Source organism: Bremia lactucae, linkage group LG1, assembly GCF_004359215.1.
Source record: "Bremia lactucae strain SF5 linkage group LG1, whole genome shotgun sequence".
In the NCBI taxonomy this organism is placed as follows: domain Eukaryota; phylum Oomycota; class Peronosporomycetes; order Peronosporales; family Peronosporaceae; genus Bremia; species Bremia lactucae.
Window position 1 is genome coordinate 4,749,245 of NC_090610.1, and position 21,711 is coordinate 4,770,955.

The following is a 21,711-nucleotide window of genomic DNA, read 5'->3' on the forward strand; positions in this document are numbered from 1 at the left end:
CTAATGCTGTTCGGCAAGACTAAGGAGCACATTGCGGACATTAAGAGTGCGCTTAAGCAAGAGTTCAGCATCAAAGAGCTTGGGGATCTCAAGTACTGCTTAGGAATCGAGATTCACCGCAAGCGCGATGAACACTTGATCAAGATGAACCAGAAGGCATACATCAGGCGACTCTCGGAAAAGTATGGAATTGAGAATTGCAAGGACGTGCACACACCAGCGGACAACAACTCGAAACTGGTGAAGATGCCTGAAGAGGAAGCGTTTGTACCGAGATTTCCGTATCGCGAACTGGTGGGTGCATTAATGTACATAGCGACTTGTACACGACCAGACATCGCGCATGCGGTTGGCGAAGTTGCCAAGTTCTGTGAGCGCTACGGGAAGTCACACTGGGTGGCGGCCAAGCGAATACTCAAATACTTGAAGACAACTAAAGATATCAGCATTGTATTTAGCGGCGTTAACAAGGGAGAGCTTATTGGATTTGCAGACGCAAACTGGGCAGGCGACTTAGACACGCGGCGTTCAACGACAGGATACGTGTTCTTCCTGAACGGCGGCACGATCTCATGGAATTCCAAGCGACAGCCAACCGTTGCGACATCAAGCACGGAAGCAGAGTACATGAGTCTGTATAGCGCAACTCAAGAGGCAGTCTGGCTTCGAAATTTGATAAAGGACTTGGAGTACAAGACGGATACGGCGACGACGATTTTTCAAGACAATCAAGGATGTATTGCGCTTGCCAAAAATCCTGTCTACCATTCGCGCACGAAGCACATCGACATTAAGTTTCATTTCTTGCGAGAGAAGGTGGCAAGTGAGGTGATTGCGCTGGAGTACAAGCCGACGGAAGAAATGATCGCGGACGGATTGACCAAGGCGCTTCCAAGAGACAAGCATACCAAGTTTATCATGGGACTCGGCATGGCAGTATAAGGGCATCACTTCGAGTGCACATCAAGGGAGAGTGTTGAAGATTGATGTATTCATCGAAAGTGTTGCACTTTATGCATATGCGTTTATACGGGATCAAATTACAAGAATAACACGAATAAGTTGAGTGTGGAAAATATCGTGTGTTGTGGCTCAGTCGGGTAATGCATGGCGGTGCGACCCACTGGTCACCGGTTCGATACCCGGTAACGACAAAAAGTAAAACCTTCGGGAACTGGTGTTTGGGGTTCACCAGCACTGTACCGCCAGACAGTGACGTCCCCCATTTTTTGGTAATCCACATATCTGGGAAAGGGGGCGCAGCAAACGATAGAAAATAATTAACGGTAGGATAAAGTTAACGGTAGGATAAAGCTAACGGTAGGATAAAGTTAAACTCAAAATATAACTTACTTTTCGGTTTGCAATCTCGACCGTAAGCCCATCTTCAAGCTCATAGCGTAACGTAAATCAACAGTTTATTCATTTAAAATTAATGATCTAGTGCTACTCTCTACGGTTAACTTGCCTAAGCGATTAGTCACTGATGTGGGTAGCAGTAAACTACAACCTAAGTTCATTGGTCCTTTCGTGTACTGCATCGCAGAGGCAATGCATACGATCCGACATTCGGTTCGGATCTAATTTTCCCTCCTCCACCACAACCATTGGTGGATTCCCACGGTGGTCAGCGTTTCCTTGTGGAACGTATCCAGAACCACCGTGATGTGAAGAGGCAGCGAACGAGTTATCTTGTTCGCTGGCGCGGTTATCCACCTTCACATGACAGCTGGGAGCCTCGTTCCTAGCTGGTTGCTGACGTTGAGGGCCTCGTCCGCCAGTATGACGAGACCCATCCGATGGTTCAGAAGGTCCATCGGAAAACACGCGCCCGTGGCGCATGTAAATCGATTGCAAAACGTCAGTCGCATCACGCATCTCAATAGAGATGCGAGCCCTTTTCCAGGGCGAAGAAAGGGAATAGACATCCCCCTTTACCCTCTTCGAGTCGCTACACAACACGGACAGGGATCACCCCACGTGAGGCATGATAGCCCAGCCTCACGTGACACCAGATGCAATTTAGACTTTGCACCGGTTGGAGTTCGTTTCTCAAACTTTACGCGATTCGCGTTAAGTTTTTGAAGCCAGGCCTCGCGTCCAATGTCTTTGATATTGCGAATGAACGCGCTCCAGGCTTGCATAAGCGAGACTTTATCTCGCGTATTGTTGCCACTAAACCATCGATGCTTAAGAAAAGCATCGAGATAAAAAATCGTCCTCAGCGCAAAAGTTTTTGGCGCTGGGATCAAGGCCATGTCGCTTTGTCGCAATAAATAAAGGATATTTATTGTGAGGAGTAGTTTCTCCAGACAAGCTATTGATTAGCCGCTCTGGCAAAAGCCACGGCTTCCTTTCTGGGGCGATACTTTTCAGTATGGAGATGGCGGAAGGCGACAACGTCTGAGATGAGACATTTTGCTGTCTTCATTCCCCTGAGTGGTACCCGCTGAAGCAGGGGTACCACAAGAATTTTTCTTACGATGGCTTACGCCATCGTCATCACCATGCACAGAAACACGTGCAGGTGACCGTACCGGAGACGGAACGGGCGATGAGGGATCATCCTCATTGTCGGATCCAAATAGACTATTAACTCGTCTATCAGAATGAGCTCTCTCATTCGAAGGCTCATAGTCAGTCGCCTGACGTCTATCAGGCGAATGTTCCATTCTCCCCGAGTCGGCCATTTCGTCCGACTCGCACTCGTAGTCGACCTCCAAAGAGGGGTCGTATTCACGTGGTGAATCACCACGTGCACTCGCAACATCTAGTGTTGTGCGAGTGATAGATACTATGGCAGACGTTCCGTCTGCCGCAAGAGATAACAGTGCGTCACCCGCGGCTGCACGAACCGCAGCCGAAGGCGCAGCACTATCAACACCCCGCATGAGTTGATTCTTCATGCGATGGAATTCTAAATGATGGTTCTGATCAATCAACATCATTTTAAAATTAAGCGGTCACATTGTGACCACTCCATCCAATGACAGTCAGAGTGATCGTCGTTTAAGGGAGGGTACTGTTACGGGGTGTATCGCTACATGAAATTAACACTTAAAGGTTGTTAATTAATATATTATCTAAAAGGTAGATAATATTTATAAGATATTACTATATATAGTAATGTTCAGAATTCTTATCCATAAATAGGTATAGACCATTATATCTATTTCTTCCGCAGACTAATCAGCTGTAGAGATAAACGATAGATAGAAGAGATACTTAATTATATTAATACAGTTTTCATTTAACCCTCTTTAAGCTAGTTATCTTTAAGAAAAGTCTTCCTCTGCACGCACTAGTGTACGTGAAATAACGTAAGGCACCACTCGCAACTAAAGCAGTGCGAAGTGGACTTGTACTGAAGCAGTACAAGTCGTAGTGCCCCGTTACAAGAACATATTAAGTTCATCATGTTCCAGGGACCAAAGGTTCTGGATGCAAAGCTTGAAGCCTATATGCGACACGAATCCTCTCTTATTGGACAGGTCCAGGACAGCTTAGCGGCATAGATGCCGACTCGGTACATTTCTGTACCTGATATGTTGTCAGCGTTGAAACATTTGAAGGTGAAGAGCGACAAATTCTCCCTTTTTGGATAAAGCAAATAAAGATGTCCATAAAGGGTCCCTTTTGAGTCGATTTTTTCTTTAGAGTCAGAATGTACGTCCGGCAGCCAAATACACGCATGTGTTTTCTACTTGGTTTCGACTCTTGGACAATCTCGTAGACCACTGAGGGGTCGGGAAATGCAGGAGCGCAGTACGGGCGGGTGCCCTACTGACGCGGACTCTGAAGCTACCTATTGTTATATTAATCCCAGAAAATATAAAAATTATTAATAATATAAATAGCTTAATTTTTGTTCATGGGAGTTAAAAAAAAAGAGGGTATTGATGTCTGTCTTGCTCTTAACAGAACGACAAAAGGTGGCCATTGCCAATTCCAAGCTCAGAGGTAGAGCCTTGCGGGCACTCTCGTGCAGCACATCTAAATTCGACGCTATTCGCACATGGGATTTGCTGAAACAGCAAATGACTAGCATGTTTGCACCACCTGATAGGGCTTTTCATTTGCGATCACCGCTCATAGCGACTCGTCAGGGTATACGAACCCGAGGGGACTATGTCCAGGAGTTGTGAACTCTCATTGCCGCTGTGCATCAAGACCCGGTGCAAGAAGCAATTGTAGTAACTGTCATTATGGGAGGGCTCAATACGGGCGTTGCCCGGACGGAAATGTTCCTACCCCATCCAATTACGTTTAAAAAGGCAGTTGCCATTGTGCCAAGCGCTGAATTCGACTTTAAGTCCGCTCGTGTCAGTCCGCTCTTTTACCGTACTAGCTCTTCGAGCACTTTGGGCTTGTCGAATCGACCGGAACACATGAATCTAAGCCTCGTTGAGGGGGAAAATAATCATTTAAGCTGTGGAACAGGATCAAAACATCCGCAGATGTTTTATGTGCGAAAGCACGAAACACTTACGCCCGACTTGTCCTACGCAACGCACGCAAACCTCGAAAGAGCAACAAATTTGACCTATACCAGGGATCTGGTACTGTGCGGGAAAACGTCAATATCCAGTAGGTGCGGGGCGCCCTACGGAGAAGATCTAGGCTCTGTCGAACTTCTAGGAGGTGAGAGTATACAGGACCTAGCCCTAGTAGGCCCTAGTAGCTCGGAGCGCAATAGCACGGGGCGTGAGTACAAGCCTGGTTTGTTAGTCGCTCAGGCAACAGTGAAGGGCTTTGATAAGCCGTTGTGAATTTTAATTAACTCAGGGGCGTCTTGCAAAAATGCTCGACGCCTATCCCTTGAAGGGAATCAGCAATATGCTGAGGCGCTTAAGGCGCATGCAGGTGATATAATCACTGTTCGTGTAGTGACTGGGACTCGTTTTACAGTTCCTAAAGCTCCATTCGACTTAGGTATAAAGTTTCTGGACAATGGAACGCTGTCTCGTCCTTGATTTGGATCCGAGATATGATCTCATCCTTGGTATAGCCTGGCTTGAACAGCATGAGCCATGGATCGACTGGAGGTCTAAGACGTTAGGCGCCACGCGCAATGTTCCTAGCAAAGTTTTGGAGAGTCAGTTAATTTTTCAAATTTTTCAAATAATTATAATTATAAAAAAAAATTGAAAAAAAATGAAAAATTAACTCTAAAAGGTGAAAGTCCTGTAAAATAGTAATGATTATTATTATAGTAAGGGTGTTTGTGTATTTTCAGTATTTCTGTAATTGTTTTTAAACATTTTAAATCATTTTCCAATTTTGTAATATTAGAATTATTTTTGGCTTTTTCAATTTTTTTTTTTTTTTATTAGTATAGTAATAATTTCTCAGATAACGTTAGGCGCCACGCGCAATGTTCCTAGCAAAGTTTTGGAGAGTCAACAGCACCAACAATTACAAAAGTAAAAGTAAAATGTAAACTAGAAAAACGGATTAATGTGGGATTATCGACAGCGAATCTGCCCCATAACCAATCAACAATATCTTTACCTATAAATGGTATTGCAGAAAATAAGTTGGTAATAACAGTTGCTCCCCAAAAACTCATCTGCCCCCAGAAGTTGGATGTTATTAAAGATTGTTACCCTTTTTGATGAAAAAATATATAAAGAACCCACCTTTGCTAGGCAACAAAAGCGCTTTTGGCGCGGATCATTGACTGAGTCTGTCAGTGTTTTAGACATTGGAATGCCTGAGTTAATAAACTCCAATGCTGAAAACATTGATTCTGAGCCCGACTTAGAAGAAGGAAGTGAAGCGGCTGGTACTTCGTTGAGTGACACTCGTTGTAATAGCGATTCACTGAACGCTGATAGCATTGTAGGCCTAAGGCCGAGTCATAAAGGGCTTAGTATCCCTGAGACACTTGAAGTGGCACATCTAAGCTCACCGATTGTGGTCGGCCGAGGTGGCACCATACTGAGTGTACTATTGGCGGTTCGCTAGGGTATTTCGGGGCAAACCTTTCTTATGCACGTAAAGTGACACGTAAACGGTCGCTAGATAAGGAAGTTGAGCTACCTATTTCCTTGTCAGATGTCGAATTAGACACCATCTCTGGTATCGAACCAATACAGGCTAGAACATTCGGGGACGTGAATGTCTTGGCCTTAAAGAGGTCTCCGAGACTGGAGAAACGCGAAGCGTTTATACCCTCACAAAGTGATACGAGCGAGCAATTGCATACGCTTGTAAACGGTGTAACCGGAAACATGAGGGAGGAGTCAGCCTTGCGGCAATCCCTTCATTACATGCTCTTTTAGAGCTAGACGAAATGTCTATTGATGAGTGTGGCTGAGCCTTAAAGGCTGGCAACTTATCTGAGATGGTGGATTTCCGACCAAGGATTGAGTTAAACTCATCGTCGCTTCTGGACGAAGCTGTCCTAGAGGACACAAAAGCTGCACTTAGTGCGCGGAATGGGTCATCAATCCTGAAATATCCTACGAATCCGTTTTATTCCTTGATTGAGGAATCCCAAGATGTGGATGTATCAATCCACCATCTGTTTTACCTCCGGATAGAGGTGTCCGTCATGAGATTGACCTGGTTCCCGGAAACAAATACTGTGTCACACGCCAGCGGCCTTTACCAAAGGAACAGCGTGACGTCACTGACGATTTCTTCCGTGCTAAACACGAGGCGGGATTGGTACAAGAGAGCAAATCTCCCCATTCGACACCGACACTTTGTGTAAAAAGCCAAATGGGAAATGGGGCATTGTAAATGCTTATAATAACCTAATACTACCACTATATCCCATTCCTAGAAGGGATGTTCTCAAGAACAATATGGCGGGATGTAGGATGTACAGTGCACTTGACTTTGTTGATGGTTAATACCAACTGCTCATGCGAGCTAACGATATCTCGCTTACAGCGGTAAGCACCCCAAGCGGTATCCTATGGGAGTGGTTGGATATGCCACAAGGGATTTCCAATGCCCCGGTAATATTTACTCGTCAGGTGACGCCACTATTCCGCCCTCATCGAGGCTATGCACAGACTTATTTTGATGACATTTTGTCCACAGTCGTTGCGGAACAGGGCCAAAGGGAGGTGGAAAACCACATATATCATTTGCGATCAGTGCTTGAGTGTATGCGCGCAATGAATTGTATGTTAATGCATCCAAATGCTTATTTGGCGCAGAAGAAATTCTCTTCTTAGGGTGCTTGATTGGAAAGCGAGGCCTTGGACCGGCTGAGCGGATCCCGCTTAGGTAAAGCCATAGTTGATTGACCAATTCCTAAGAACCAACAAGATTTGAGTAAGTGGTCGAGTCTCCCTAACTATTTACACAATATAGCGAAAAATACGCTGATATGGCTAGGCCATTATCTAATCTCCTTAAAAAAGACACGGATTGGTGCTGGACAGAGCATAATGCTTCTCAACCAGTTAAGTTTAGTCTGACCCATGCCACGATTCTGGCACTGACAAATCCAAATTGGCCTTTCAGTGTCGTACATGCCGCATCGGATTTTGCCATAGGCAGTGCTCTGTTACAAACAGATGACAATCGGCGCCAACATGTAATTGCGTTCGAGTCTAGACAGGTTAAAGCTGCGGAACAGAACTATCTAGTTCAGGAAAAAGAGTTTCTTGCTATGAAGTATGCTCTCATCAATCCGACTTCATCATTTTGGCTCTAAGCCGTTTGTGATATACACAAATCACGCGTCATTATGCTCGGCGACTAAGTCGCCCCATCTTTCACAGAGAATGGCCCTATGGCTATCTGTTTTCGCCGAAATCAACTTTAAGGTGAAGTATAAGCCTGGCAAGCAGAATGTTTTGGCTGATGCGTCATCACGCAGGCTGGATTATGAGCTCTCTCATTTAACGACTATCATGTCGCCTATTACTGAATTATTCCGTTCGGCTTACCTTCAGGATGAACAGTGTGTAGCTCTGCTACGAGCTCTAAAGAGCACTAGATCGGGCTTTAAATTGTCGGCACGTTTGCGTGCAAGGTTACATCGATTTTCTATCGATAACGACCTATTGCTTATTGCACGGATACTGCGGAATTTCCGCGCATTGTCGTTCCTCACGATGAGAATATGAAGTATCGAATCTTCTGTGAGGCGCACGATACTATCCGCGGTGTAGCGAACTCCACAAATGGCAACTGTTTGCTCCATTCTTTGGGATACAGAAAAGATTACGTCCCTGTAAGCCAGATTCATTGGTGGCTCAAACTTTATAAATGGGTCAGGACGTGCGCTCGCACATGCGAAACTTGACAATGCGTTAAACCCTCGGCACATGCTGCTGCGCCACTGGCAAGTCTGCCCGACTTCACAGGGGGATGGAAGTCTATTAGTTTGAATTTGTTTTCGGCTTATCGAAAGCGGTAACCCCGGTATTGTGGTCTTTGTTGACCGATTGAGCAAAATGGCTACCTTAGCGGCTGTGCGGATACCATTGATGGTGAAAGTACAGCAAGGCTGTTCATCGATCGCGTGTTTCGTCAACACTGTTTGCCAGTATCAATTGTTTCTGATCGAGACGGATAAATTCTGCGAATTGATATCCGAGTGCTTGGCACCAGATTGGACATTTCCACAGCGAATCATCCGTAGACCGATGGTCAGACTTAACGCGTCAATCGCGTCATCGAAGCCGTTCTGCGCAGTGTGTGTGCTGCGACACCAAAGCGCTAAAGCTTAATGTTCCCGGTAGTGGAGTTTGCATTAAGTAACGCTGTACATGCTTCTACAGGCTATACGCCGTTCTATATCAACGGTCTCACCGAGCCTTGATCCTCGCTCAAAATAAATGCTATCGGTACCCACGCGTTCCGTTAACAATACAACTACGTGATTTAAAGCTTGGTGAGGGGGGTTTAGCTGATAGGCACGCTGCTATCAGCCCTGTTGCCGTTCGGAAACAAGTAAGCTAGTTTCTCGCGACGCGATTTAGTGTCTTGAAACATGTGCGTGACACAAATGGCTTATAGACAAGACAAACAGAAAGAACAAGTTGAGGCCAAAGGCAGAAGTTGTATTAATTCTTGTGAAGTCGAAGACCGAGTTTCGTTAAACGCTAAAAACCTACCTATTATTTGATTTTTCCGTTTTCAAGGCCAAATTGCGCCCGCGCGTTATTGGACCATTTACGGTCGTGGCTATGAAGGGTCTAGCTTTTAAACGCTAAACCTTCTAGCAAGCTGTGTACACGTCCAGTGCTTTACTTCGGCCTGCTTAAGCCACATTGGGACTTTTCCACGTGGACTTAAGGGCGCTTGCGCTGAGACAGGCGGTCGTGCCAGGATGTTCAGCCTGGCCCTCTAAATGAGGCTGTTGACGTGCCAATGTTAAAAGACGATTTTGGACCGCGTCAAAAGAGCCCTTAATCCCCTCGCGAATAAGATGCACCTCGTGCTTTAGAGCATCAAATGCTTCCACCGAGAAAATCTCGGCCCCGTCCCGAGTTGCTCAATAAGCGAGGAAACGTTCAGTATCACGTGGAGACGCTTATAAAGCGACGTCGTTGCAAGGGCTAATACCAGTATCTGCTGAAGTGGCTTGAATACCCCCTCCGGAAAAATTGTTGGGAGTTTAATATACTTCTTCGGAAAGATTGCCCGTACGCCGTCGACGTTTCGAGCGCCACGCTCGGGGTCAACTTGCGTCAGACGACGCTTCCCACCAATACAAGTGAGAATTGATGGATCTTCAGCCTCAGTGCGGCTTCGATCCATAGTTGCGCGGGTAACTGAAACACTGAAGTGTTGGCTAGGCTCATCTTCATTTTGAGGTATAACATCGAACGTAACTGGCATCTGGCCTAAAGCTCGGCGAAGTCCAAGGGACGCTTCCGCTCCAAACGAATATCACTTACTCCGCAAACACTCTAATCAACCAGATGTTGCGGAGGCGGCGGGTCCGATGGACCCAGTTCTCAAACGAAGCGTAATTTTCGCCTTTTGACTCGTTTGGAAATAGAGCGATAGGAATTTTCCTCATTGAGGTCACCGAAGCCCCACGGACCTGATCACGCAACGCGTCAAATACCGACCTCGCGTCATTACCTTGGGCGTGATGTATTGCTCATCTACAGCGTCGCAAGCAGCAAGCTCCTCCGGCGTCCTCGCCTTGGATCCGGAGGTCCAGGTGGTCCAGCTGCGACCCGTAACCTCTTTGAGGCGCTCTTCTACTAAGTGAAGTGAATCGATAATAGATGTGAGCTTTTGCTTTCGCAAGGTCTGCAGCTTGACGACGAGCTTGTTCCTCTATGATATTTACCTGCTTTTGCTCCTTATCAAGCGAATTCGTAATTATGTTGAACTCAGGGCCCCGTGTCCTGCGCCATGAAGCTAATACATCCGCTGCACAACGCTCTAAGAACGGATATGGGGCCTACCGAGATTCGTCCACACGACAAGGCGTGTCGGAGCCGCTCTCTTTATCCTCATCCTCCGATGGAGTGTGACTTTCATAGTCCACCACCATCTCATCGTTAAGGAAGGTGCTAAGAGTCTGTGACTCACGCTTATTTGTCATCAAAGGAATGCAAAACAAAACCAAACGGTTAGCTGTTTATATTCCAACATCAGGGAGGAAATGACGCGAATGTTGTCACTAGGTGTCAACAGTTTGATGGGGGTGTAATGGGGCACACTTCGGTTGGGGAACTGTTGTGTTGGTACATTTACCTAATGGGAAAAATACTCTTTTATTTTATTTTAAATAGTTTATCACTTAATTCCCATTATTATGGGTACATATGTGGTAGCCACCAGATATAAATCTGGCGGCCGAAACCTATTTTTAATTTAGCTAGCGTAAGGTTTAAGCTTTTAATATTTTAATAAATTTCAGTTCCCCTTTCGATCTTTAAGCTTTTAGTGCCTTTCTTCCCAAGGCTTAATCATTGATATGTGAGAGAGAGAAACCTTTCTAAGGTATATACTCTCGGGCACTAGTTGCCACTTGATTCCACGAACCCCTCAATACCTTAAACTAGGATTCGTTAAGCTCTCCGAGCTTGTACAGCTCACTAAGTTGTTTAACATATTAGTTCTATACAACTAAGTGTCTATCTGAGTCTTTAAGTCTTCGTCTGGCTTTAGGAGCGAGGTAGCACCGCAACAGCTTCGACCTATGGTTCGTACAGGCCACTAGATTCATTGTTAAGGGAAGAGACCTTCCCTGCAATTGAACTCAATATAGTGACGGCATCACCATCGCTGCAAGAATTCCTGCAAAGCTTTAAAACAATACTGATGGGAGGATAGTCTGTAAGTGAGATTGAATTCGTGGTAGAAAAAAACATTCCCCGATCCTGTTCGGCCTTCCTCGATTTCGTTAACGAGACAGATGCACTGTCATTTCTGCATATACTTGTGCAAGTACGCCGCTAGGCCATAAATTGCCCACGTAACGCAGCTCTCGCTGGAGCTCCTTGTACTCCATGAAATTTTCTGTGATAATTACGTGACGAAAAGAAAAGTCAAACAGCGGGATGCATACGCCGTGCATTGCGATGTATCCGTTCCCGCCTTTTTATTGATTCCATCGACTGACAGCCGCCTCGTCAACGCTTGTTTATGGAAGCATGAAGCCTTTTGAGTGCATCGGGTGTAAACACGTTGTACGCCCTGATCCTGAGAATATCAAGTTGGAAGCGACGTCGTCACAATCTAATTTTTCTTAGGTATCTGGTGAAGTGGCGTGGGTATCGTATGTCATAAAACTCTTGGGAGCACCTCGGAGTACCTCATTTTCCGCTCTCACCAGCTCATTTTGAAGGGATGGATGTGTCCATTCGTTCGGACAGATAGATCAGTCACTTTAAAACGAGCTGGTGGCAGCGGAGTAAATTGCCGGATTCTCCGAGACACTTCTGAGCCTCAGCGTCGCCTTCTCCGTGTTTGACATGTACGGCGCCATGCGCTTCGTGAGCTCGTAAACTAATTTTGTCATGAATGTGCGCATCTACGTCTGGTGCAACATGGGGTCAACGAAGGCACAATTGCTATTCGCAAACCTTATCGACGCATAGATCTCTCAGTAGCGATAGGACAGCATGTCCTTCAAAAAAAATACGTGAAAAATGCCACACATCATCCCTAATTAAAGCTGTAAATTAACTGCGCGCTCGCTCCTTTCACGCCTCGCTTAGCTGTGCCAATAGATATTCTGCAGCTTGGGTACCGTCGATGTCCGGCAACAGGCAATGTAGCGACGCACAATTGTGCGATTCAATCTTCAATCAACTTACAAAATTAGTTTTATTCTCCTTAGGACGCATCACATATCGCTCACTGCATTCGGCGTTAGAATAGCGTTTCTAGAACTTTTCGCGATGTCTGGCTATTTACACAAGAAACAATGCGTCGTTATCGGAAATAATCGACAAAAAAATAAATTTCTTTCTCTTTGCAACCACCTGACGTACGATTTCTTGCACACCAGCATCCCTCAGAGGAAAGACCCGGTCACCAATCAGTCTAGTCTTGATAGAACTCGCCCAACTCTCTCCACCGCGTCCATCGAGATCTCAGCGCGCGTCTGAGCACTGCAGCGGGTGTACAATTAGATAAGGACTGTAGTGTAACCGGGCACCTATTGCTAGCACTGATAACAGTTCTAGTGAGCCTATACTGATTACAGTAAAGGCGAAGTGCCGCTACTACTTCACGTACACGATGTGCAGAGGAAGGTTATAAGTAGCTTAGAAGTCTTAGCTACTAAAGGTAAATTCTAAGGCTTTAGAATGGAGAGAAAGTGAAACTGTATTAATATGTTAAGTTCTTACGTAACAATTTTCTATCTACTACTGACTTTATTATATTAATAACAAACTATGTATGGCGCCTACTTGAGCATCGCACAATCGTGACTTATGACGATTGGCAGGGTTGATGCAAACCTGAATCAACCAATTAATTGGAATATTATCGTATTGCTTCAATATTACCAAATTTGGTAAATATTAGGAATGTTAAGCATGAAACTATAAACGATAATAATTTCATACTTCTTAATTATGTCTTCTCATAGGAAAATTCATGTGATTCCTTTTATAGGTTATAATATTCATATAACGGGATGTCTCTTAAATAAATGTGATTATTAAAGTCGAGGAAGCTGCATTGCCTATCAAGCACTACGTGTAACGAAGTGTCCCTTTACATGTAGTGTAAAAAGTAGAACGGAACGTACCAACAAGTGGACACACAAAAAGAGGCAAAAGAAAGAGTGTTATTAGTTTCATTATCTCTTAGCTTGCTTCAAATCGTCACGGCAGCAGAAATCTGGAAATGAAACCCCTACAGTCGTTCGGCGTAAAACCGATGACCAAAAGTAGTACTCGTACCACTTTGTTGGCTCATCACTTTGAAGCTTGCCTTTCAACACTCCTCCTCGTCGACACTGCTCATGACAAAACACTTGATCCTTGCTTACTGTCGACTGAAATCGATTTACTTTAAACCGATGTCACTTGGCGTCATTCATCCAGTCTTGGCGCAGCCAACGCCTTTGTAAGTATGTTCGCAGGCATATTCAAAGTCTCTCAAAATTCGTGTTTTATAATTCCACGCTTAGTAAAATTAGCGACAAAACTTGATGCGAACATTAATGTGTTTGGCCTTGGCTGATGCTCTCTCGCAAACAAGCTGCTTCAAAGCAGCTTGGTTATCGACTCGCAGCGACATCGATTCTTCAACGCTCACAGTCAATTCTTGCAACAATTCGCGTATGCCCAAAAGTTCTCGAGCCATAATTGAAGGAGTTGTAAGCTCAGCTCACATTGTAGAGAGCGAAGCACCACCTTGTTTATTGCACATCCAGCTCAATGGCATTTCGTCGATCGTTCTTAAGAAAGAAAAGAAATGTTTGGTCTCGTGCAACGTGAAAACCATAGTAAACTTCCAACAAGTGATTGAAATGATTTAACTGGTTTCCACTCAATTTCCTCCAGTAGCTGGTAAAAAATCGAGTTTAGATTCATCACATTCATTCCAGTTTTGCTCGATGGGTACATCATGTGCCATTGCAAGACCGCGCTATCGTAGCATGTACACAATTCATGAGTTCCTGATCAAATGGATATCCATAATCTTCGTTGTATTGTATGCGCATGCCCTAAATCTTATGAGCACATCCAAGATTTTTTACCGATAGAGAAGTGCTCACAAAAGAATTTTCCAACCTCATTGTAATCAGTTTCAGGTACTAACTTGTCATCCACGTCTACACCGACAATTACAATGTGACCACGTGTTCATCTTAAATACACGCACATGTCTATTAGGCTTTATTTGGAACCAATGTCCACCAGCTTCTGGTACAACAATTTGCTCCACAATCTCCCTGCTTGCTTTTAACCATAGAGTGCTTTTTCATCTCCAAAACCATTTCATTGTTGTTCGAAACACCTAGCTTCGTTTTCATCTCCTCCCCAATATGCATTCCTTGCGGAACCCGGATGACATCCGTTAGCATCAGCACACGTTCAATGCCATAACCCATAACGTTCATAGTAACCTTGCTTTTTTAGCTCACGTTAACGGCTTACCATCAGGTTGTAGACAGGCTGCTTCACATAATTTAACATCTTCAAGCCACGACTCGTCACTGATAAAGTGTGTGCTCGAACCATTTTTTAAAATCCAAAATTCCTTGGATTGAGCGGAAAATTCGTTAACGGCCAGCAACGAATTTGGCTGAAATTGATGTGATCGCTTGTGTTTTGGACACGCTGCCTTCAGATGTCCGACTTCATTACATATATGGCATCGACGCGTGTCCCTACAATTTCGTCCCGAGCGCTCCGAAACGAATACAACTATTTTTATCTAAAAGTTCTTTCCTTAACAGAGTGTAACTCGTATGCTTGAGCAAAACGAGCATGTGTCTCCGCTTGAACCCACCTTGACCAACAGAACAGTTCGCATTACTTCCGATGCGTACTGTACGATATTATCCAAGCCCAAATTAGTCACCGCCATTTCCGCAAACTTCCGAAATGGCCGTCAGATACATGTAATGTTCTGGCCAACTCCTCTTGGGGTCCTTTCTTTGTGTTAAAAGCCTCATCGCTTGAGCCGGAGTGATGCTTGTCTTAAATGCTTCCAGCATCGTTTCCACGTGTTGCAAAGTGAGTATCTGATTCCACCACTTCGCAACTTGCCTGTTATAATATCTTTCTGCAGTACCAGAGACATACAGTTCGGCCAGATCCGCTTTCACATCTTCCGGCCATTCAAATTCACATAATCACTGAGCCAGCGAAATCTGTCGCGCGAATCTTCGAACCCATTCCAAAAATGAAAACAGAGCCGAGACCTTCGTACAGTTTGCATCCATCGAAAGGCCGGATATCGAGTTTTTTTCTGTCTTGCATCCGTGTATCCAACTTTAACCCTGTGTCCATATGCTCAATTATCCAAATTTTGACCTAGACCGGGCAAATTTTATATTGGCATCATCAGGAAAAATTTCGTGAGCTCCAGGTCCTTGAGAAACTTTAAAATTTACATTAATATTTGGGTCGCCACATCTAGGCGGATTAATCACCGGCGTGACATACGATCCTTTTAACTGTCCATATGCATTCTCGTGCCCTTCCTACGGCCGACACAAACAAACTCGAGTTCACAGGCGGGGTCATGGGTGTATCCTGTACCTCACACGCCCTTCCCTTTATTCTTCATGCTTTGTCTGTAACGGGTTTAAGTTGCCCTAATGTTACACAGTCCCCGTTAAGTACACTTAAGTACTCAAGGGGATGGTCAATTACTTAAATAAAGTAATTGGACCCACCATTCGGGTATAATTCACAGTTGTGACCAACCCTTGTGTATGGGTGATGCACATGGGTGCATTCACATTAGAAGGGATGACGCCTAGGATCATCCGGGATGATGGCTAGCGTCATTCGTTACGCGAGGTATCTAGAAAGATACGCTCGCAATACATATTAGTGTTATCTACAGAGATGACATTTTTGATTGGTAAAAATAGGTATTCATATTGAATGCGATTAAATATAAATCAGTCTAAAAACTACTTTCTACTTAGTAAGTGCGCACGAGGAACCGGATTAACGCTCCCGTGACGACACTTTACTAGAGTACTTACTGCGTTGGGTGAGGTCGCTAAGGCGCCCGCCACGACTACCTCACTGCACGCAAGAGAAGCTGGTTTAACCGCTTCCTCGCTGTGCTAGGGTGTTGTGGAGCTCGCTATAAATAACTGTGTCCACGCCAGTACGGGTGAGACATTTAATATCAACGGACTGCGTCAACCTCGGACGCCTGTTTCATTTATGCGCAGCCCTAGTCTTAGTGGGGAGGGCCCCTCACTATGCTCGGTGCGAAAGAGGGACATAGTTTCGTCAATATGACGATGACCCGCGAGGGTATCATCAACGAACGAAACTTGTGACTCTGCCAGTTTAGCAGTGGTCAATAAAACTACGTCCTATCACCGACCTCTCGGCGGTGTCATAGGCGAGTTTGATGTTAAAAGCGTGAGCGAGGCTCAACGCTTTGTGGATAAGCGATTAGCCATCAAACGAAAAGTCCGTGACGCGATGGCAGACACACAGGACAAGCAAAAAGAATATGCGGCCCGAAATGGTCGCAAAAATAATGAACACCTTAAAGTGGGTGAAAAGTTACTATGAAGTACTGCTACCCTACCTAAAAATGCAATTTCTGTACTACCTGGAGGTACTATGAAGTTGTCGCCGCGTTTCATTGGGCCCTTTCAGGTGGTAAATAAAGTTGAAAACCTAATTATACGTTCACCCTTCCCCAGATATAAAAGCGCACCCCGTATTTTACGTGGGTCGTCTGGAACGGTATGTAGACCCAAATGAGGTCACAAACATCCATCCGTCTAAGGAGACCGATGGTGACGCTGACTGTGTAGACGAGCAGGTGGGTGAGGGGGGCAGGGAAGGCGAAAAACTATCAGCCGACCGACTCCTCCCACCATAAACAGGACTCGGAGAGCGAGAAACATCACGCGAGTAACGCGGATCCCTCAGCATTATCTTCGCAGAAGGCCCAAGCGAGTCTTCAGACGTTCATAACCCTGACGAGCCTTCGCTCGGACATCACAAAGGTCTGAGGTCAGTCGCGAGACTTGACCCTCGATATTCACAAATACGTCGTTCGCAGCGCTTAACGCCTGTGAGTGAACGGACAAAGGTAAGGCAGCTGCGAGTAGGTGAGCGAGATCACCACTCCAATAATGGCGCCGCCTGCACTGATGGATGCGGGTGGGAATCAACGCTTCCTTGTTGGAGGGTTGCTTGCTCATCGCTCCGTGAGGCAAAGGAATCAGATCCTCGTCGAGGTAACCCGAAGAGTTTTGACTCCTGGGAACCGATCGATACCCTACGTATTGATGTTCCCGGCTTGGTAGCTGCCTATGAAAAGCAGCACCAGCTGAGGCCTCTTCGCTAGTCTAAAATGGACTAGCAGAAGCAGCGTTGTGAGAAGAAATAGGGTGTACAGTACCGCCCATGATTTCTTTACACGCAAGCGGGCGTAATTATTTCGCTGCAACCGCTGTTTCATCGCATCGAAATGCGGATGAATGCGACCCGTGAAATCCGCCTCATATTTTGTCGGACGTTTCATTTAAATGCAACTCGACCGGGATCGGGAAAATACGGCCCAAGCGATTTTCCCTGAGCTTCCATGACTTAAAGACGCCATAATAATTATGTGCGTCTAGAATAGGGCGTGCTAGGAGCGACGCTCTTGCTCGTTTAAATGAGGCCATTTAGATGGAGGGGGCATCAGTGATATGCCTTCCGTCACATAGCCACGTTCGATGCAACTGGATTGTGACACCGACTGAGCACCTTCGCGTGTCGACGGCGGAGCTTTAGGCTCAGAATCCTCTATATCAGAATCGTTATGGACAATGGTCTGAGCATAAGACGTTGTGGTTTTACCCAACGAAGAAGCGGCTGAGCCTTTATGGGCAGCGCTCTCATTAACGATCGCTGCGCTATCCAGCGCAGACGACGAGACAGCATTCGTAAATGTTGCCGTCTCCATGTTGTGAGCCATGAGAGAAGTTTGGATGGGCAATAATGCGCCATCATCCTTCCTCATGAGCTCGTTATCCATATCACTACTATGAGGTAACGGCAACGGTGCCGACTCATTGTAGTTGACAATGAGCGACGGATCAACATCCTCACTATTAAAGTGGGATGGATCCATAAGCCCTGTTAATGCGACAGCAGCAGTAGCTGTCGGCGTTTCGACTAAGGCATTGGACGCTGCCGGCGTGTTAATGCGGCGCGTGCGCTTAGCTCGTGGGTGAGTGGTTGTCTTCGCTGACGACCAAGTGGCCTCTTTTCGGTGGCATCTTTGGCGCCGTGTATGTGAACACAGCTCGCTAGAGTGATTTAGTGAACTAGCTCGCAGTTCCTCATTCCTCTTTGACGAATTTAAAAAGTGAATTCGTTCTTTAAGGGGGGATGGTGTAACGGGCTAAAGTTGCCATAATGTTACATAGTCCTTCTTACGTACACTTGGTGTACTTAAGGGGATGGTCAATTACTATACTAAAGTAATTAGACCCAGCACTCGGGTGTGGTTCACATTTGTGACCAAGCCTTGTGTATGTGATGCACATCGGTGCATTCACATTAGGACGGATGACGCCTAGCGTTACGCGAGGTATCTAGAAAGATACGCTCGCAATACATATTAGTGTTATACAGAGATGACATTTCTGATTAGCAAAAATAGGTATTTATGTTTAATGCGATTAAATATAAATCAGTCTGAAAACTACTTTCTACTTAGTAAGTGCGCACGAGGAGCCGGAGCACCGCTTCCGTGACGACACTTTACTAGATTACTTACTGCGTTGGGTGAGGTCGCTAAGGCGCCCACCACAACTACCTCATTGCACGCAAGAGAAGCTGGTTTAACCGCTTCCTCGCTGTGATAGGGGGTGTGTCTAAGTAGAGCGTGACACCATTATGACGTGCCCGCTTTCATTTTCTGCGACTCGTCGAGCCTGTCCAGACGCTTCGATATCCCTCTCATCAACACCAAGAGCTTTGACGCATCGTCACTCTTGGTGTTCGTATCGTTCACCGCATGAACTTCACCGTGTTTGCTCTTTTTTTCGTGATCTTCATGCTCATCGGCCCTTCCGTGACCGATGGCGGAGGCTGCTTTGCGTGCACGCTGTCGCGCGCAGTGCCCTTATCATCCTCACGCTTTGGGCTCATAATCTGTAAGAAGTAGAACGGAACGTATCAACTAGTGGATATACAAAAAGAGGATATAGAGAGCGTTTGAGTTTCATATATCCTAGCTTCTACAAATCTCCACGGCAGGAGAAATCAGTAAATGAAACCCCTAAGGACGTTCGGCGTAAATACGATAACCAAAAATAGTACTCGTGCCGCTTTGTTGGTTCAGCTTGCCTTTCAACATATAGTGCTTGATAGGAATTGCAGCTTCCTCGAATCTCAATACATGACAGACCAGCGCCCGTTTTAAGGTTTGAGATGCCGGCAAAATGAAGCGCCAGTGCACTTGTGTTGACGAAGCTGATTGTAGAGGAAAATGGTGTACAAACGAAGATGGAATTTCAGCTTGGAAATTAATCAATCATGTCAAGTTATATCAAACCTAAGGGGAGATTAACTATTCCATAAGCCTAAGTTTAATGTGCTAATGACATGAATTTATTACTTCGACAATAGATAACCATTTACGAATAACGTAACAAAACGTCGTAATTATATCGTCAGGAATGCTGCATTCATTGCAATAGTAAAGCATGATTAGAAACAAGCCAAATTCAAGAAAAAAACATCAAGTCTCACAAACCACATTTATTTAAATTTTTATGAGTTCGGATTACCGACCGCCACGACAATGCATTGAGTTCGAATACCGCTCGCTAAGACATCTCAATCTAGCTCCGACGTCTGCACGATGTACCCGGCATGGAATAAGCGTCACCACCAGCCTCTACTTCAGCCTCGTTGCCAACTTCAGCCTCGTTGCCTACTTCAGCTTCGTTACCAACTTCGCCAGGCGGGGCGACGGCAGCCTTTTTGGTGCGTTTCGAGGCGGGAAGGCCCTTCACCGTAGTGCCGATGTCACCGAAGCGGATGTTGCTAACGACGATATTAGCGTCTGGATGCTCAGCAATGACCTCATCTGGCACGCCAGAACTCTTTGAGCATGTGCCACGCGAGACACCGGGCTTTGAAGGATCAGCCCCCACGGGGTAGTCTGAATCAAGCCATAAGCATTGAGCAGCATGGTCTGTCCACAAACTCAATGTCAGCACCATCCCACTTTTCATAGCCTCACCCATCTGAACAAGACCGCCCTTAATCTTGTGGTCATCGGGATCGCCAAATAGCTTTTTCGCAGCCGAGCAGTGGGGATCCGTGATGGAGTTCATTCCCTTTAAGGCAGGAAATGTCGATGAGGCGATTTCATGAGTCACACCGTTTTGGCTATAAAAACGTTTTATTTCAACCAAATCGCCCGCGGCCGTTTTATCACTCGTTAAAAATTGAGTGACCACCGTGATCTTTTTGGTCGTGTCAATCGTAAATTTCGGACCTGGACCAAAAAAAGTCTCGTTGCCCATTCGGAAGGGATTAAAGTCACAGCCGTCCTTGTCACATAGACCATTATAGCGGTTTTTACCGGCACCACATTCCTTAGGCGTGGTGCAACGGTGCGAACCACCAATTTTCGACGTACATGGGTGGGGCGTGTACGCATTACTGATCGAGTTTGCCTCCCAAATGTCCATCTCGGCGCAACAGGAACCATACTTGCCCGTCCCGGCATTTTTATCAGTCTTACTAGGCGTCCAATCGATGATGTTGGCCTCTCCACTAATGAACTTAATGTCTTGGGGGCACTGTGCATCACAGTATCCTGTGCCATACTTAGCACCAGCCTTATTGGTGGGGAATCGCTTCATGCCTCCGTCAGCCTCCATGTCTACAAAGTAGATAGCTCCGTTTAGTCCGCAGCCAACATTCGATACATCCACGTCAAAAGTAAATTCTTGATTTAGGAGCTTGAACATTTTGTATTTGTCATCGGATTCCATGAGGTACACACGAGAGCCAATGTTGGTGCTATACTTTCCCTCGGTAACAAGCGTAAGAGTCAAACTGTCACTTTCTGTGACGATACCATATGTGCCTTTATAGTCAGCACCATCAAGGGCACATTCGGACGCGCAAGTCTTTGGGTCTGTGCAGATCGTCGTGTCCCATTTATTTCCAGTATAGCAATTCTTGCCTCCTTTATTCAACCAGCGCCAGTTAGCATCCAGCACGACAGACGTGTCCTCATCGGTGCAGCCACTAGTGGTGCAAGCCTGGGTCTTGAGCGGAGGGTGCACCTCGGGCGTACCAGTGCCAACCAGCTGTGAACCGGAAGTCATGGTCATTGCGGCGAAGATCACAAGACGTAGCGAACTTGGTCGGTACATCTTAATGGGAGAAGCAGGTGGACCGGACGCCGTGCTTTGAAGAAGCCAAAAAAATAATGAGAGGTGAAGTCGGGGTCACATCAGAGGCCATTAGCTGCTTTAACGATGACAACAAACTACATGTAAAGGCGGGTTGGGCAGCGTTTTGTTGAACAGTATGAGACAAACAGGACTACTAAATTTTGGATCGCGGGAATTAAATGTCGTTATATTATTAC

The 21,711-nt window shown here is 45.7% G+C and overlaps 1 protein-coding gene across 1 annotated transcript; it reads right to left on the reverse strand.

The window, feature by feature from the left end:
- Positions 1-19,763: 19,763 nt before the first annotated feature.
- On the reverse strand, positions 19,764-21,493 carry CCR75_007115 (uncharacterized protein; the record flags this gene model as incomplete). The annotated part of the gene is made up of 2 exons (XM_067965179.1): positions 19,764-19,780; positions 19,969-21,493. The coding sequence occupies 2 exons, from the start codon at positions 21,491-21,493 to the stop codon at positions 19,764-19,766; spliced, it is 1,542 nt and encodes a 513-aa protein (XP_067822851.1).
- Positions 21,494-21,711: the final 218 nt, after the last annotated feature.